General features: G+C 34.4%; 3 protein-coding genes across 3 annotated transcripts; 2 read left to right on the forward strand and 1 right to left on the reverse strand.

Annotated features, from left to right (window-relative positions):
* The first annotated feature begins 2,297 nt into the window (after window positions 1-2,297).
* Window positions 2,298-5,322, forward strand: LOC122585475 (TVP38/TMEM64 family membrane protein slr0305). The gene is made up of 4 exons (XM_043757605.1): window positions 2,298-2,888; window positions 3,916-4,152; window positions 4,263-4,480; window positions 4,935-5,322. The coding sequence occupies exons 1-4, from the start codon at window positions 2,625-2,627 to the stop codon at window positions 5,116-5,118; spliced, it is 903 nt and encodes a 300-aa protein (XP_043613540.1). The 5' UTR covers window positions 2,298-2,624; the 3' UTR covers window positions 5,119-5,322.
* Window positions 5,323-9,681: 4,359 nt separating this feature from the next.
* On the forward strand, window positions 9,682-12,734 carry LOC122610862 (probable LRR receptor-like serine/threonine-protein kinase At1g12460). The gene is made up of 2 exons (XM_043783822.1): window positions 9,682-10,990; window positions 11,068-12,734. Exons 1-2 carry the CDS (start codon window positions 9,804-9,806, stop codon window positions 12,575-12,577), a joined length of 2,697 nt encoding a protein of 898 aa, XP_043639757.1. The 5' UTR covers window positions 9,682-9,803; the 3' UTR covers window positions 12,578-12,734.
* Window positions 12,735-13,021: 287 nt separating this feature from the next.
* LOC122585924 (probable aminotransferase ACS12) lies at window positions 13,022-17,417 on the reverse strand. Its single transcript, XM_043758040.1, has 4 exons — window positions 16,785-17,417; window positions 16,047-16,172; window positions 14,412-14,572; window positions 13,022-14,102 (listed from the first exon to the last, which is right to left on the reverse strand). The coding sequence occupies exons 1-4, from the start codon at window positions 17,235-17,237 to the stop codon at window positions 13,265-13,267; spliced, it is 1,578 nt and encodes a 525-aa protein (XP_043613975.1). The 5' UTR covers window positions 17,238-17,417; the 3' UTR covers window positions 13,022-13,264.
* Window positions 17,418-19,658: the final 2,241 nt, after the last annotated feature.

Below are 19,658 nucleotides of genomic sequence, written 5' to 3' on the forward strand. Positions count from 1 at the left end.
GATGGATAAAAATGTGTTTGAGTTGTGTATGTATATATATAAGGTTGATTTATTTAATTTAAAAAAAAAATATTAAATATTTGTTGATTTCTAAGCCTTCAAACGGCTAGATCCCACAAGAAGCCAAAATGTTAGACGCGTTACATTTCAGCCGGACCAACTTTTTTCTCTCACCGGAACGCCCCCCGGGACCGAGTTCCGGCGTTCCGGGGGCGTTCCAAACGAAATCCAAGGCAAGTAACGGGCTACTCCGTGTAGTCTAAATGGGGCAAGAGGAGCTGATGCTTCCTTTAAAAATTATATTTTTTCCATGGAGTGAGAACTTTTTTAATGGATTTTTGATTTTTTCTTATGTCGATTTTTTTTATGTTTACTTTTGTTTTCTCTTAAAATTTTTTCTAATACCACTTCTGTATACAACGAAGGCACTTGAAAACCACGTAGTACTCAAAATGGAAGCATACTAGGGGGATAATAACAAAAGGATTAGAATTAGGAGTTATAAAAGTATATATAATATAGGGGATATCTTCCATATAACTTCATGTAGCTAACTCTTTACATATACCCTTTTAAAAAATGAACTGTCTAATCTACAGGACATGCTATCATTCAAAATCGCTATTATTTAAAAAGAAAAGAGATACATTTTAGTTAACAACAAATTATCACCATCACGTTTCACTCTAACTGTCAAATTTTCAACTAAAAATTGTGTTTTTTAAAATATATATTTTTAAATATTTGTTAGGACCTACAATTTATTTATAAAATTTCTCCCTGTGTTTATGCCTGTTTTGTTTTATTTGGGCTATCAAAAATTTATGTACACAATTGTTAATTAATTCAATAGACGAGACGGGAAAAAAAGGCAAAAAATAAGAATAATAACTACTTTCATGGTTGAAAAGAAAACCTGGACGATGGAATACAAGATAGAAAGTGAAATAATTTTGACCAAAATTAACCAATGAAAGTTTAGAAAAATTTAATATATTTAAGGTGATTATATTTTTTCATTTTTTAAAAGGGTGTATGTAGAGAGTTAGCTACATGAAGGTGATTATATATATATATATATATATATATGGGAAGAATCAAATAAGAACAGTCTTAAAAATAAGAATGGTGAGAGCACTCAAAAAAACATCATTTTGATGCATTAAAAATTCATAAAACTAACATAGTGCATAACTAATTATCATTATTTAAGTGTTTAACAATACATTGATCCGTCAAAATCGAAGAAATCACATATGCATCCAAGATGGATGCACAAAAAAACAACAATATGATTTTCTTGATTTTGACAGGACAATGTGTTGTTAAACACTTAAATAATACTTTGTTAAATGAACGAGCACATTCAAACAAACGTAAACAAATGTTTAAGAATATTAATTAATGAACGAAAGGGTTGTGTTCATGATTGTCCAATCAACTAAATAAAATGATTTTTTTTCATATTTAATTATTTAATTAAACGAAAGAATATGAGCAATATATTCTATCAAATAGTTCACCATTAATCATTCATGAATAGTTTGCCGAATGTTCATTTCGTTTATGAGCTCATATACATTTTCTTTAGCTTGTCACGTCTAGATTATTGTGTCTATGGAAACCAAACCGTCGACTTACAAGTTTATGCAGGGTGTCATATCAACAAGTAAATGGTATTACACGTACATGTCGATTGTATAAACCATCACTAACATTTGTCACGTTCTGATTATATATCATCCCAAAGTTATATTGGGCCAAATACATAATTAAAACTTGAAAATCAAATACATACAATAAGAATAAGAATAATTAGCATATAACAACCATGGTACTGTACATTATAATATAAAAATAACCCTATTAATCATTATCTTGAGTTTAATATGAACGCCCCGTATCCCAACAATTCTTTTTTAGTATCTAGAATATTACCATTTTTTGCAGCGACCTTTGCTGCAAAAAGTGAAAAAAATGCGGGTCCCCATGTCTATAATGGTAAATATGACAGAATAAAAGCAGACCCCCACTCTAGGTCGCTGCAAAAAGTCTGATTGGGTTACTAAAAAGGTGGTCGGGTGAATTATGGCGGAATTTTATGTACAAATAATTACACTAATCTTAGATGTACGGTGGTTTGGCATGCATTATTAGATTATTTAAAATTAAAAATATCTTTTAATAATGAACAAACCAACCTTTGTCTTCTCAAATAAACTAGTACATATACTTGGGGTATGACTTTAGTCGGTATTTGTTTTTGTGTTATTCTTCTACTTCTTTTTTTTTTTTTTTTTAATAATATCTTTTGCTTACCCAATTATAGAAATTTTATTATTTTTGATAAAAGAAAAACATATATATCGAATGTATATATCATCATTCATCCAAATACACTCATATATCTTTAGCCTTCCCAGTTAGTGTTTCTTCCCTTCAAAGATCTAAACTTTTCACATAACAATCCAAACCCCATCATCAAATTTCAATCAATCAAACATTTTTTCACCAAATTTCTCACCTTTTTCTTCTTTTAATCAATTTTACAAAATACCCATTTTGATCTGATCAATTTTCCACCTTTAAATTTTCTTAATTTTGATTTTATTAGTGCTATTATTATGACTTATGAAGACAATGATGGAGTTACAGTATTAAAGATTTCAATTGAAGACCCCAAGAATGATGATTATCTGATTTTGGACGGTGGTGGTGGTGGTGGGTGTTCAGTTCCCTCGTCGTCGTCGGCGGCGAGTGGTAGTGTCGGCGGCGGCGGTATATGGTGTTGGATATGGTGGTGGTTAAAGCTTATTCTTGTGTTACTGTTTTTGGCTGTTTTGGGTGTTTGTTTTTTCTTATGGATTGGCCCCTTTTTAATGAATAAGGTATGTATAATTATAATTATAAATGTGTATATATATATATATATACATATACGTGTGTATATATATGTACTTACTGTATGTTATGTTTTGTTAATTTTGATTATATTGTACTATTAAATTTATTGTTAATTGTCTGATTTTTTGGTGTATACTGTATAGATATATCTATCACCCACTAGCACTAATTCTCATTATAAGAAGCCTAATTTGCATTTTGTATGGAATTTTTGGTATCAAATATATGTATACATAGGCCTTATAAGTTCCGAGATATTGGCTACCAATACCTTCCATCATGGTTTTCGGTTTTCGTATAAACTTTAGTGATGTCTTATAGATAGACTAATGTATATAAAGCATTGTTGATGAGTGTTTTGCTTTAGCATGTATTTTGAGATTCAATGTAATGAAAAGATAACAGACTAAGGGTGATTTGGTTTGTAGTTGGGTTTTACTATAGGTATATATGGGTTTGATAAAGCAAAAGTATGCGAATGGGAATGAAACTCAAACAGTCAAAACCACCTCCTGTGATGGGTTTGAAAAACATCAGTTTTATGGGATTCTTACTCATTTTTGATTCCCATATAAGCAAAAGTAAAGTAATTCCCAATGCCGTCTTACACGGGTTTTGGGTCCCAATACCGTATTTGACGTTGTATGGGGGAGGTTGAGATGTAGACAACAAAACAAACAATATCAATCACTTTCATCCTCATTCCTGTATTCCCAAACCCTCGTACCAAAAATACTAAGTGATTCCCTTTTGTGTAATAGTTGAAATACTAAAGACTTTGTTACCGAGTTTGGTTGTAGACGTTTAGTTCTAAATGTCTCTTATTCAGTTGTTTTCTTGATTCATGGTGGTTTTCATCAGTTTTAATATGACTATTTTTGGTGGTGAGCTGCGGTGGTGGTGTTAAATGCTTTATATAATAGCACATATAAGCCTATGTTCGAAATGAGTGATGGGGCTGTTTTGTTTTGTCTAACATCAAGTCAACTGTTTGTTGTTATTTTTCTCCAGGAGGTTATCCCTATTTTAAATTGGGAAACAGAAACTTTCAGCAAGCCGGTCTTGGCAATTCTAATATTCACTTCAGTGGCATTATTCCCCACTATATTCATACCATCTACTCCTTCAATGTGGGTGGCCGGAATGAGCTTTGGTTATGGTTTCGGGTTTCTTTTGATTATTGGTGGAGTCATTATTGGCACCTCGCTTCCTTATTTTATCGGCTCCCTTTTTTACCACAAAATTCAAGTAAGTATTGACAATTAAGCAAACAATCATGTATATGCGGCATACATTTTCTACTGCACTATATGTTATTAATTTAATGTTTTTGTTTTATCGTTATTGTGCTTATGCAGGGGTGGTTAGAAAGGTATCCGAAGAAAGCTTCTATTTTGAAGTTGGCTGGTGAAGGAAGCTGGTTTAATCAATTTAGAGCTGTCGCATTATTGAGGATTTCACCCTTCCCGTACATTGTTTACAATTACTGTGCTGTGGCAACTGATGTTAGGTTCAGTCCCTATTTACTGGGAACACTGTTGGGAATGGTACCCGAGATTTTCGTTGCAATTTACACGTAAGATTTACATTCATTATCAAATTGGGTTATACATGGGTCAAGTAATATTAGGGGATGTTTGAAATTGCATTTTGGATGAGAATATTGGAATGTCTGTGTTGCAAGTCACAAATAATTGGTTTTTATCAGAACTGATTCTGTTTTTTACCTTTTTATATAAATAATCACAACTTTTCTAACACTTGATAGGCAAATATTACTTTAATCACAACTATAAACACTAAAAGCATATCCAAAATCCATATCATGCAACTGTTTTTGTTACCCACTTTATCTGGTTCTGATTATTTTGTATCGTATAATCACCCTAAATTGTTTGGTGAAGACGAATGGGTAAAATCATTAGTACTGTCATGTAGTATATGTTGCAAAAGAGCCATTATCATTTTAAAAATGTCAAAAGGAAGACTACAGCTTATTACAGTTGTTGATTTTGAATTGATTGTTGCAGGGGTATAATGATCAGAACATTGGCAGACGCTTCAAATGACCATCAGTCACTTTCAGCCCCTCAGATCATTTGTACTGTTTTCGGGTTTCTTCTAACTATTGCGACCACCGTCGTGGTCACGGTTTATGCTAAAAGAAGATTGAGCGAGTTGCAAACTGATGAAGAGCAGCTACTGCTGCAGTAATATTGTTGAGAGTATGCGGAGGAACTCAACTCTGTTGAGACGATCAACACAAGCAGAAACAGCTAACGAAACAAAGTGCGTTTTTTAATTAATTTTAGTGTATAGATGAAGCTAAAGGATTGACAATCTTTGTTGTTGCTTGTTTCTTATAGCAATTATATCCTCCATATAAAATGTATATAATTCAACTGCATGCTTCTAAAAGGTTCTTCCATTCGTTTTTTTTGTTGTCTGAATGCATTTGACCAGGAGAAAAAAATGTATGTAGACTGTAGAGACATGGAATTAATAGAAACAATGATAGTTTCGTGATTCTAAGTCACTGAAACAAGTGTGAACTTGCATCTTTGGGTGACTTTTTACAGTAAACGAATGACGTTTTTTGTATGAAGGTATTCCCGTCTTTTATCTGGCTAAGGGCTACTATCAAGATGTTTAACTTAGGTAGTCTGGATTAGGTATTCCGCCCTATATACGGCTAGTGGCTATTTTTAAGATGTTTAACTAGGGAGGTTTGGACACGATACCTTTGGCAAGGATGTCATTGCATCTGCCCAGTAGGTCACTTGCTGGCGGTTTTCTGAAGGTATTAGTGATTTAGTCATTTACATAGTTCGATCAGCATAACATATTGCCTTGTTAACATATGCTTTTATTTTATGATGTTATACCAGATCGTTTATTAAAACGCCAAGATGTTGACATCAAATTACCTTATTTTAATATCGGTTTTTTGGTTTTCTGTATTATGCAAGATATTTATATATAAACGCCAAGATGGTCAATTTATCTGTTTTCGGCTAAAAAAAATCTAATGAGTGATTAAGACTCCAAAGATTTTGATTGACCCAGCTCAGCAAAGCCAGTTTTGCAATTTGATCGGTGTTCAAGATTTTTGAAACAAATATTTAGACAAAAAATCAACTGTAACAAGTTGAAGAAAAAGGACAAATATATATACTTTAACATGAGATATCCTACGTTACGTGTATAAAATTATTGTACATAAATCTCGTAAATATACTGGTAATTTTAGCGATCAACCCTTGTATACATGTCTTAAGTTTTTAAAATAGCCCACCCAGGGTTATGATTATAAAATCGTCTTTTGTATGCAGATTTTGGTGAGAAAAATGTGTTTGTAAGACTGGTTTTTTCTTGTGTATTGTTAGGGGTCAAAATGATCAATCTGGATGTTAATAATGACTTAATGAGAATGATATCAAGTAACGTGACATGGATTTGTTAAAACGAGAACTATGCGTGATTGGACACGAGTCATTCATGGGTCACAATGAAGGGGGAAGAAAAACCGCAAAGACACCGAGAGAAAAGTTTGTCAAGAAATATTTAATTGTCTTTTATGAGGAGAACTAGTACGTCATTGTACATCGTTTATTAAGAGGGTGATGCAGAATTGCAGATAGTTGCTTGTGTTAACAAGTTCATAATTGTATGTTTGAAAACATTGGATTTCTTAACGTAATTACTTATGAGGTTTTCTTTCGAGTACAAGGCAAAGGTACCCCATAAGGCCATAAAAAGCTAAATAGAAAAAGTACTAGATGGGCTAGCCCATGTGACGAAATAGATAACCTTAACCATTGGATTTGGATAAGCAATTTTTGGGCCTTCATCTCTTGGACGGCAGGCTTCCATCACCACTGTTCAAAAAGAGAAATTGAAAGATTGCCCTTGTTTTTCCCTTTTTTCCCCTCTTCACACACTAATAAGGGTTCGATGAATACAAAATTAGGCAGTCTTACAAAATTACCTATGACGTGTATAGAAGGGAAACCAATTTTTTTCTTTTAAAGAGGCAGGCAGCTATGTCATTTTCGTGGCCCTATTGTTATAAATGACAAATTTCTTTTACATAAATACATGATAGAAACAATCTGCTAAACAAACTGGATGCGTTACCAACTAATATACATCTATATTTAAAAAACTTAATGACATAGCAATTGTCTTATTTTTCTCGGTTGGTGAGTCACCCAAAAAAAGCATCGACAAAAGTCAAGCATATATGTTCTATGTAACTAATTATAGTTATTTTGTTCCTTTAAATCTAATTTAAATATATAAACAGTGAGCTTTCGTTATATACTATGTTAGTAGTTATTATATAAAATTTAAAAACTTCTATTAATCTTGCATTAATTACAAAAATAAGTGTTTATTTATTTTACAAAAAGTTTTGACTTGACTAGTAGTTATAAATATTAAAGATGTATAAAGTGAAAAGAACTAGTAATAAATAACAATTTCTACACGAGGAATACCTATTTATAAACAAACTTTTACAAGTAAAGGGAGTATATAGACTAACTTTTGTTACACCACAATTTTATATGAAATATTCCTATAATCGTATATTGTGCAACATTTATACTTATCTTGATTAAAAAATGAAATAACCACCACTAGATATAGTGGCAATGAATCATGTTTCCTACTTTTCAAAAAAAATAAAAAAAAATAACAAACAACAATGTTTCCAAGAAATTTCAAGTTCAAATATTTTAAAATGGTCGAGAAATTAAAAATCAATTATGGTAAAATAAAATAAAGGAAAATTTACATATATATCCTATTTAAGAAGCATAATTACATATTTATCCAAAGTGTAAGTTTTTAATACATAAATATAATACTTCTAAAGCATGCTTTGGATAGATATGTAATTACGATATATACTCAAATATAACACACCCAAATATAATGTTACATTCGGGTAAACAGTGGTTCATCATTCCATAAACCGAAAGAATAACCTCTTAAGTCATACGACTTCTTAAAAACCGTTGAAAAGCTTCTTTTTTTTTTCTTTTTTTTTTTCATAACCGTTTCAAATGTGCGTTTTAAAATATAAGTTTTGGAATAGTGCATGATTGTTAAGGTTATAATCCCTACGATAACTTTGGCGCATGGAACGTTTGATTCCGCTTGTCTTATCTAGATGGAGTCAAAACAGAAACGGAATAAAGCAAATTTGTTTCAATATTTGGCAATTTTGTATTGCAAGAATCCGATGGAGCCAACATTATTTTAATTTCTTATTCAATATTTTTATAAGCTACAATAAAAATATTGTTATGTACATCCAAAGGTCTTAGATAAACAAAAAACTTAAACAGTTAAATCAAACGGCTATAAAGGCACCAAAGAGCTTTTGATCGATTCTAAGGTGATTCACCAATGAAACCGATTGTGAAGTCTTCGTATGAACAGAAACGTTAATGTTATGTGTTTGATAAGGATAATGGTTTTGTTAAGCATAGATACTTTAGTGAACCTGGGTGTCTCACCACTTCAACTGTAATTTATTAGCAAAGTCTAACCAACATCTCTGTATTTTGGTAAAAGATAATATTGTAACAAAACTTAAATGTTATTGTAAGCGAATCAAGCTTTCTCATCTACTAAGGCGATGGGGCGTATCCATTCTTCCAATCGTTGATCTAGTGAGCAAATGACATTTCTATGTAAATAAGGAAAGAAAGAACATAATCATAGATTCATAGTAAATAAAAATTTTAAAGTTGATTATTTCTATATCCAATATATTTTACATGTAATCATAACTTTAAGCGAAGGTTCAATACTTGGCTTGACTTTTATATAGTTTATTTTTATTGTTTATTTTTATGGGTATGTGAATCATGGGCAGTTATGAATTTCGTTCCATAATGATATTAGCCTTTGACAATTGAGCTATCTTGAATGGAAGTTGGGGTTTAGTGCCTTCGAAAAAAATTAGCCGTTCAAAATCATAGCAAACCAAATTGCTCATTCAGTCATTCCTAAAAATGCATATTTGTTTTTTTTTTTAAACATTACTTGGAGTTAAACTGAAAACGTTCTTGGACCATAGCCTAATAAATAACCAGATTTGCGAAGAGTGGGGCTGTGGTCGTTAAATGGTACCAGCCTGAGTTGGTGGATGGAATAAATGCTCAACTGGTACGCACCTCTTACTTAAAATTACTTTGTACTTGTTTAATTTAATTTACGAGTAATTCTTATATAGGTGCTTTAATATTTTTAATTTCACACAACTTTAATTAAATAACCTCATTCCCCATCTTCATTACACTTGAATTTTAATACCATAAAACGGCCAGGGCATGTGATGACAACCATCTTTTTGTGAGAAAACAAACACTATCACCATTACTATATTTGCTCATGAAATTTATAAAAATCACCACCATCACCTGCCACCACCACATCACCACCATGGACCACCACTAGTCGTTCCCATTTCTTACCAAAGCGTCAAGATCCATTTTGGATTCAATTCATTTTCCTGATTTTTCTGTTCGTTTTTCTCAACAAAATTTCAAGCTGAATCATCCCAAAATCCAATCTTTTTTGCATTTTCTTAAATGCCCATTGCAAATTGTGCAAAGTTGACTAAATAAAAGTAGTGATTTTTGACTTCATTCTTGTTTTCTTTTGACATGCCCACAAGCTAAATCTTCATTCAATCTTTCAGTTTTTACAACCATTAAACAAAATTACTGATTTTTTTACTTAATTCTTGATTTTTTTACTTACCCACAGGCTAAACCCTGATAAAGTTTCAATCTTTGTTATCTTTTTTACAAGATGACACTTACCCACTTCAATTTATCCATATTTGAACCAACTTTACAAATGTTTGCACATTCTTTGAATCAATGAGAAGCTTTTTACAGCAATGCTGCTACTTTACAGCATGTATACTGTCACTGGCTGTATTGCAGTCGCCGGCGGCTATAACTCCGGTGGCCGGAGCTGCCTCAGAGAAAGAGATCTTGCTTCAATTCAAAGGTAACATTACAAGTGATCCCTATAATAGTTTAAGTTCATGGGATGTTAGTAAAGATGAATGTAGAGATTATAGTGGTGTGTTTTGTGATACTTTTGGGGATGTGTATAAGATTGTGTTATGGAATACTAGTTTAGGTGGTGTATTGTCTCCTGCATTGTCAAAGTTGAAATCTTTAAGGATACTTACATTATTTGGAAATAGATTCATTGGAAATATACCACTTGAGTTTCAAGAACTTACTACTTTATGGAAGATCAATGTTAGCTCGAATGCGTTATCTGGTTCAATTCCTGAGTTTTTAGGGGATTTGCCGAGCATTCGGTTTCTTGATTTGTCAAAAAATGAGTTTGAAGGAGAGATTCCATTGTCTTTGTTTAAGTTTTGTGAGAAAATTAAGTTCATTTCATTATCACATAACAATCTTTCGGGTTCAATTCCTGTAATTATCAATAATTGCTTGAATCTTGAAGGATTTGATGTGTCTTTTAACGGTTTGAGTGGCGAATTTCCTTCACAAGTTTGTGATATACCGAGTCTTGTTTACTTGTCTTTAAGAAATAATGTGTTGACCGGGAGTGTTGAAGAACAAGTCAAGGGTTGTCAAAGGTTGGAACTTTTGGATCTTGGAAGCAATCTTTTCACCGGGATACCCCCTTTTGGCGTTCTTCAGTTAGCAAACTTGAGCTATTTCAATATTTCATACAACGAGTTTGAAGGACAGATTCAAGGCCTAGAATCTTGTAGTGACAAGTTAGAAGTTTTTGATGTTGCGGGCAATGGTTTTCAAGGGGAGATCCCTATGAGCATTGTGTCACAATGCAGCAGCTTGAAAGTTTTAAACATGGGGTATAACAAACTAATTGGTGAAATCCCGGCTGAGATTTCGAGTTTAAAAAGACTAACAGTGATTAATTTGGGAAACAACTCTATAACGGGTGAAATCCCAGTGGAATTTGGGGACATTGAGCTTCTCCAAGTTCTTGATCTGCATAATCTTGGTCTTCATGGTGAAATCCCGGAGACTTTAAGCAATTGCAGGTTTCTTCTAGAGCTGTAAGTCCATTTAGACCCTGGAGCTTTTGTTGTTGTATCTTTGATAATGATAATCACTTATCTCGTTACATTTGCAGGGATGTTTCAGGAAATTCTTTAGAGGGACAGATCCCCGACACATTTTACAACATGTCTTACCTACGTATCCTTGATCTTCACGATAACAACCTTGACGGAAACATACCATCAACTCTAGGAAACCTCTCTAAAATCCAAACATTAGATCTATCTGAAAATATGTTATCCGGGTCCATCCCCTTTTCTTTATCAAATTTACAAAACTTGAATCATTTCAACGTCTCCTACAACGACCTCTCAGGTCAAATTCCTTCATTTTCTATCCAAAATTTCAATTCTTCCGCGTTTTCAAACAATCCAAGACTGTGTGGGGCCCCTTTGAATCGATCTTGTTCAGATTCAACAGATTCTGAATCAAGAAAGCCGAAGTTAAGCGTTTCCACCATTGTTGCCATTGTCGCTGCTTCGTTGATCTTGATCGGAGTTTGTTTAATAACCATTATGAATATGAAAGCTCGAAGAAGAAGAAAGAGCAGAGAAGATGAGACGATGATCATTGAAAGCACACCTTTAGCTTCATCAGATTCTAATGTCATTATTGGAAAATTGGTTCTTTTTAGCAAAACTTTGCCATCAAAGTATGAAGATTGGGAGGCCGGGACTAAAGCTTTACTCAATAAGGATTCTTTAATTGGTACGGGATCGATTGGAAGTGTATATAGAGCTGATTTTGAAGGTGGGATTTCAATCGCGGTGAAAAAGATCAAAACTTTAGGAAGAATCAAGAATCAAGAGGAATTCGAGCAAGAAATTGGACGATTAGGTTCTCTTCGACATCGCAATCTTGTTGCTTTTCAAGGGTATTATTGGTCATCCAGTATGCAATTGATCTTGTCTGATTTTGCCTCGAATGGAAACTTATACGACAATCTACATGGCGCCAGCTATCCTGGGACTAGTTTTAGTGTCGGAAACCGTGAGTTAAACTGGCCACGGAGGTTTAAGATTGCTCTTGGGACCGCAAGGGCATTATCATACATTCACCATGACTGTAAACCTCAGATTCTTCATCTCAATTTAAAATCAAATAACATCTTATTGGATGAGAGTTATGAAGCAAAACTTTCGGATTATGGGTTAGTCAAGCTGCTCCCTTTGCTTGATAATTATGGTCTGACCAGATTTCACAATGCAGTTGGATATGTTGCTCCTGAATTGGCACAGAGTATGAGATTGAGTGACAAATGTGATGTGTATAGTTTTGGCGTGATCTTGTTGGAGGTGGTTACAGGGCGAAAGCCAGTAGAGAGCCTTGGCGGTCATGAGGTAGTTGTTTTGTGTGAATATGTCCGGGGTTTGATCGAGAGGGGAAAAGCTTCAGATTGTTTTGATAGAAGTTTGAACGGCTTTGTGGAGAATGAATTGATCCAGGTAATGAAACTGGGATTGATTTGCACTTCTGAGTCGCCTTTGAGAAGACCGAGCATGGCTGAGGTCGTTCAGGTTCTCGAGTCTGTACGGTCAGGGTCAGGGTCAGGGTCGGGATCTGGATCAGGATCAGCATCATAGCCTATGGATTGGTATGCATTAAATCATACATAAATGCTATGAGAAATGACTGACAATAGTTCATTTAGAAGAACCATTCTTTTGTATTCCTTTTGTGATTAACATTATTAATTGTTTACTGTAAGTTTCTTGCAATAAATTAATTCATTTTTGATTAGCCGGCTCGAAATACAGCTTGTAAAGCTTAATTTCAAGAATTTTTCTGTATAAACTTATGTGCAACATCTCGTTATCAAATCAAGTCAGCCGGCTAAACAGGCTAAACAGGCTAAAGCCCTTGAATACTTTGCAATCTGGGATTTTAGTCTCTCAACTGGTGTCCAGTTTTTTCATCTAAATCATTTTACATTATGAGATTAGCAAAGTTACTACAATAACTACATTGACCTATACTTTGTATATTGTTCAGTATTTTTTTGTTATTTTGCACAAGAATTGCAGTCCTTTATTAAAACGAATAGTAATTCACAGTTTACATATACAATACATGAACATAAGCATTTAAATAATGAATTTCTTACCCACAACAAAAGGGGCAAAAACAAAATTTTCAAAAAGAAAATATTTATCTATAATATAATTATAGGGTGGGAGATGCTTCACAAGGCCCTGTACCATTATGAACATCAGAAAGAGCAATGGCTTCCTTTCTTTCCTCATTTGGATTGACCCAATATTTCGACAACTTTACAAAACTGTCCCAATTCGTTTTATAACCAATGGAATCTCGTTTTCATTCAAACTTGTAAAACAAAACCTGAACCATCCAGGTTCTATACAATGGCAAGAAGATCCAGGAGTGGCATTGACTTTAGCCACGTTCAACAACTTTTCCCATAATTCAAGTTCACCTTTTTCACTATACGGGCGTATAAAACCACTCATATCAGCCCAACAGTAGAATCCTCGACTGCTTTTCATGCAGTCAATACCTAAGGTTTTCAAACCCGCCACGAAAAGATTACACATTCTCTCAACCCTTTCACCATTGATCTTGATGAACTCCCCAACAAATTTTGAATCATTAAGCATTGATATAAGTAATCTTTGAGACAATGACGATATGGATGAGAACCTTGCCAGTTTCTTGGATACATCCAACACGCTTTGGTTGAAAGAATAAACAACCCCAACTCTTAAACCAGGGAGAGAAAGGTTCTTTGATAACTCATATACGATATGAACTCTATTTCTGTCATATTCTTCAGAATCAAAGATTTCAGCCATGCTGACAAATTCTTGACTTTTGTCACCAGTGGAACCCACTAGTTCCTCGTTGGCAATTATGTGGATGTTTTTTTCAGTAGCAAAGTCCATAAGCTCGTAAATGGTTTCTCGGGTAAGCATATTCCCGACTGGATTGGAAGGGTTTGAAATTATGACACCTTTAACTTTGATCCCACGCTTTTTTGCTTGGTTGTATGCTCGATGAAGGGAAGTTGTATGCAAGCTAAAGTTATCTGAACTACGACATGGGACGGGCATAACTTCCACTCCAGTTCGACATTTAATATCCCTGTCAAGACTGCAAATTTAATTTGAAGTCATTACACATTCTCTATAGAAAAGTAACATTTACAAGAGTCAAGAGGTGTAGAGGTAAACTATCAGTTTTGAGGTCAAACATGCTACTTTCAAGATTCGAAACTTTTGGAATCACTAGCATTTGTTATGGTGATTAATCAGGATAATATAATATTGTTGAAACTTACACGACTCCATATCGTCATGAAGTTGAAAAGTTGTATGCTGACCTCAAAAGTCAACCTGTATGGAGTAGTATTAATATAGTATATTCTGGACAGATCTAGGCTACATCAGAAGGTGAACTTACTCGGGGGAATACGGAGAAGGAACAAGAAATGCATTTCCAGGATCCGCTAGACAAAAAACGAGCATCTCAAGAGCAGGTGTTACTCCATTTGTTAAGACCATCTGTGATTGGTTGAATAACATGCGCCCTTCCATCACTTGCGACATGAATCCAGCAACTGCCTGTCATGCTAGCACAATGATCAATAAAAAGCCACAATAATGGGGGACAAATCAACTAAACTCATAAAAACTACAGGCAATCATTTTACTTTAAGCTAGGGGTGACAAGATGGATGGGTTGGGTAATGTTTCAAAATGGGCTCAGGTTGAACCAAGGTCATTTTCTAGTACTGTTCGAAATGGTCCAAGTAAGGCTTGGTTGACCTGCAAAAACTTCTTGTCTATTCTTTTTAAGTTTACCACATAACTGATTAATGTGGTTGATTATTAGAAAATGCAGATTTTAGAAGGTTGTATGTATACACAATAGACCTGGGAGGCTTTATACCTACTTAGCCCACCTTTTTTGGTGAAAAGTGAAGTAAAAATTACCAAAACTTAACAATTTACAAGTCAGACTTCACAGTGGTAACTTGGACAAACCCAATTAACCACTCAAGAAGCCATACAATTCTACTAACACTTAAAATTCATAACCAAACCATACAAACATCCAACAAAACATATATATACCACAATTCTAATATGCAATCTGTAATTGTTATAAACAAATGAACAAACAAATTTGTAAGTTTAGTTAAATGGCCGAACATGAAAATAGCTTGTGTTCGCTAATTTATTTTCATGAATATTCTTTTGTATATGTACATTTACATATATATATGTTGTTCTATTTGTAAGTGTAAATTATATCTGTATCCTAAAGAAATAAAAATTCTCATTATAGATACTTTTTTATTTTTAAAGCATGTCAACTCTTCTTTTGCAATGTTGAATATGATTCATAATACTTCTAATTATATGTTAGTTTGTGTTCGTTCATAAACATAAACATAACTTCTTAATGAACTAACATCAACAAGGTTTTATGTTATCCGTTCACGAACAAGCTTTGTTCATGTTCGTTTACAATCCTACAATTGACCCATTTGAGATGAAACACGGTGACACTGTGTCTTTGACACGTACATAAGTAAATGGATCAAAGTTGTGACTTCTACTATAAGAAGATAATAATTTCGATTTGAAGTCAATCAAGGTACTATGGGGCAAAGAAAATGCAGTAATTAACTCGATGCTTGCACTTGTAGTTTACCAACATAGGCACCGACTAGTAACATGTGAAAAATGAAAAACATTGCTTCAAGATAGGGTGTTCAAAATAACTTAAATAAAAATCTCTCGGTAGCACAATACCCAAAATCAAATCTCATTATAGGCTTCTTGTTTTCTACCACTTTCCTAGAATCATATATCACTAAAAAAGAGAACTTTAAGATACACTCTAGGCAACATGTGGTTTTCAAAATGCACAAATGACTCAAAGGCAACTTTTTGACAACTGCAAAGACAAATGTAACGGTCAAACCGAAGGGGCTTTGGGTCTAGTGGACAAAATGAACAAAACTACAAACTAAAGCACAAACCCTTGAATAATCATGTAAGCAATAGAGAATTTTTACAAAGTAATTACCATTTTAAGTTCTGATAATCCATGGAATGGGTGATAGTTAGTGATCCCATTTATTCGTAACTCCTGACCAATAATTGAGTCCTTGGTGTGCACTCCTAGCCAATCTTGAACCAAATCCACAGACAACTATAATTTCATTCATAAACCACAAAAAAGACAAAACAAAAAAAAAATATTATCTATATAACTCATCAAATTCATCCACATATTCATCAAATAGCAACAAAAATTCCAATTCATTTCACACACATATTTTATATCCCACATTATATTAATTAATACATTGTCTACATAAAACCGTTATGACAAATTAATACTCATATGAGTCATATCAACCTTTGACTTCATCAAAGGCCTAGAATTACCAGCCAGAAATATATATAGTATTCTAAAAGGGAATCAAACTTACATACCAGTGTTGATAGTGTCCACCATTTGAGACTGAAGTTTTGAAAATTTCATTATTTTGCTATTTACTAAAGAAATGCGATCTAACAATGGCTAAATTTAGTTAGTATTCATAATCTATTTTCAAAGGACAGAGACTAATTAACATTAACATTAATTAGTATACCTCTAAGGCCAAAGGAAACTTTATCACTAGGCGGAAAAAGAATTAGGAAAATATTAAATGCAGCTTTTTAGCTGCACTTAAACATGCATACATCTTGCATATCAAAAGTTGTACGCCTATTTAATACACTTTAAATACAGTACCTGAAAAATTAATTAAAATACCTTGTTTTCCTCCAAACCAAGTTGAAAAATCCCATGAGGATTACACAACTTATCATAAAGATTGTCATCAACCTTTTGCAAGCCAAGGTAGTAAGGAGAATCATGTTGTCTAATTACAAAACCACCCCTGGAAGAAACTTGAGCTGCAGTACCATGTCCACGTGGTGACCATATCGATGAAGACGACAGCCTGCTTACTGACTGAGCTCTTTCCAGCCCACCACCACCACTTTCTGCCGGTGGTGGTGATATCTCCGGCGGTGTTGGCTGGTCATCGTCGGAGTTATTGGACTTCAAATAAAGTTGGAAAAAATAAAAAAGAGCACAAGGAATGATGGAGCCAAGAACTAGGCCACTACGTCCTTGAACTACACCTTGTAAGGGTACTATGACTCTCATGTCAGCTGTAGTCACGACTGAGGCACTAGTTATGGTGGTGGCTTTTTGTTTCATCGTCGTCGTCGGAGCATGGTGGCAATATTGGACGACGGAGTGTACAAAGGAAAGAATTAAAAGGCTAGATGGAAGAGAGCGATCGAGTATTTTTATATATATATATATTTTGTATGTATGTATGTATGTTCATGTAGATTATGTGCGTGTGTATATATAGCTTTGATTATTTTTGCGCCATTTTCATCTCTAAGATGATAAAGCAATTTGGTTTTAAAATATCAAAAATGATATATATCCTTTTAACCAATCTTCTTACAAATCTTTTTAATTATAAATTGCCACTTATAATACTTTTCAATTAAAACCATTTATATTATTAATCTTTTAAATATCAACACACGTTAAATAATAAAACTAGTCTTTCGAGAGAACGAGTTACGAGGGACGAGTCAACCACTATGGTGTTTACTTGTTCTTAATCGGGCACTAGTCCAGGATGACCATAGACCATAGTGTTCCCTATATGGCCTCAGCCAATCGTCGAACTAGTTCGTGCTCTTCCTCACTGCCACATCAGCTTTTCTCTCTCCAAAAACACCTCTTTCTCACTCACTACCAACCCCACCTTTTTCTCAACTTTTATTTTATTTTAATATATCAAAATAAAAAAAAAAACACAAACTTAATTTTATTTATTAAAAAACATTACATTACATTAAATAAAAACACATGAAATTAATTTTAAAAAAAAAACATAAAATAGATTAAATCTAGAAAATAAAAAAACCAACACGATACATAACTAAAATAGATTAAATCACACAACTGTACATCATACGCTTAATTTTGTTGATGCTTAATGGACGCGCTCTGTGAGTGAGGATATGGAAACGACCTTGAAGCACCCCGAATGCACGCTATACGTCTTTCCTTGCAGCTTCTTGATAGCGCTTGAACTTTGTCGTCTTGGGGTCCATGGGACACTTGAAAGACTTTACGAGTGTAGACCATTCCGGATAAATACCGTCGGCTAGATAATTCCCCTTTGTAAACTGCTCGCCGTTAGCGGTAAAGTTGACCACAGGAGCTCAATCTTCAAGGAGCTGGTCGAACAAGTCAGATTCATTGAGTACGTTTATGTCGTTGTTCGAACCGGCTGGTCCAAAGTAAGCATTCCAAATCCATAAATCATATGAAACAACAGCTTCAAGCATGATTGTGGGGTGTCCTTTGTCTCCACGAATGTATTGGCCTTGCCATGCGATGGGGCAGTTTCTCCATGGCCAGTGCATACAATCAACGCTGCCGAGCATACCCGGGAAACCATGCAGCTCCAAATGCTTCGCAGTCACTCGATTAACATCTTCTTGGGTCAGTTTTCTCATATACTCATCGTGATACAATTGAATGATGCACTTACAAAAGTTGTTCATAGCATCGTATGACGTTTGTCGACCCATTTACAAATACTCATATAGTTGGTCGGCGGAAGCACCGTACGCCAGCTGGCGTATAGCAGAAGTACATTTTTGAAAAATGTTTAAAGTGGGAACACCCGCAACATCGACAGGGGATTGTGAAAGTATTGAAAGTGAGGCGGTAATGGTTGTATGGCATCAAAGGTTTGTATGTCCTTCACTATACAGATAAACATTTCTCTGGGCATTCGAAAACGCCTGCGAAAATAATCAGCAGGAAAGACGGGTTGCGGGGCGAAGTAATGATTATAAAGACGGGTTGTCGCATCGGCGTGGTTTCTTGGTATGTATCTTCTTGGTGTTCTTGGTATTCTGGAACTCTCGGCCTCGGTTTCTTCTTCTTATTCAACAAGATTAACAAATGTGTTCAACATTTGTGGATCTACAAAATACCTTTGAATGTAGGTTGTTGAATCTTCGTCGGAACTTGACATTTTCGTTATATGAAATGGATGATTGATTTATGTTTGTATGTGTTTGTGTATGTTTTTTGGAATGAAAAATAATGAAGTAAATCGAGTTGTTTATATAGACATGTAAAATAGGGGGAAAAAATTAAAAAAAAATAAGAACTAGCCGTTTGCTACTTTTTGAAAAAAAATAAGTTTTTTTTTTGTTTGATTCCACCTTCCGTCCCCACCATACGCTCCTCTCTTCGTCGTCCCATTTCGACCCAACGGCACAGGCTGATCGACGAGGTCCACGAACTAGCCGCTGCCAACAGTTTCCTTCGTCGATGAAGCCAACGACGACCCACGAACTCGCCGTTGGCTTAGGCCTAAGTTTCTTTTTTAATTGGTAGACGAATAAACAAATGGAGTAAAGTGACCTAACTAGGGATGGCAAATATATCCGTACCCGATAGGGAATCCGATACCCGCACCCAATTTGACCGGGGATGGGGACAGATATGGGGATGTAAATCTAATCCCCGATGGGGATGGGGACGAAAATGAATACCGTAAATCCCCGATCCCCATACCCGAACCCGAAAATACTA

Source organism: Erigeron canadensis, chromosome 1 (genome assembly GCF_010389155.1).
Source record: "Erigeron canadensis isolate Cc75 chromosome 1, C_canadensis_v1, whole genome shotgun sequence".
Taxonomy (NCBI): domain Eukaryota; kingdom Viridiplantae; phylum Streptophyta; class Magnoliopsida; order Asterales; family Asteraceae; genus Erigeron; species Erigeron canadensis.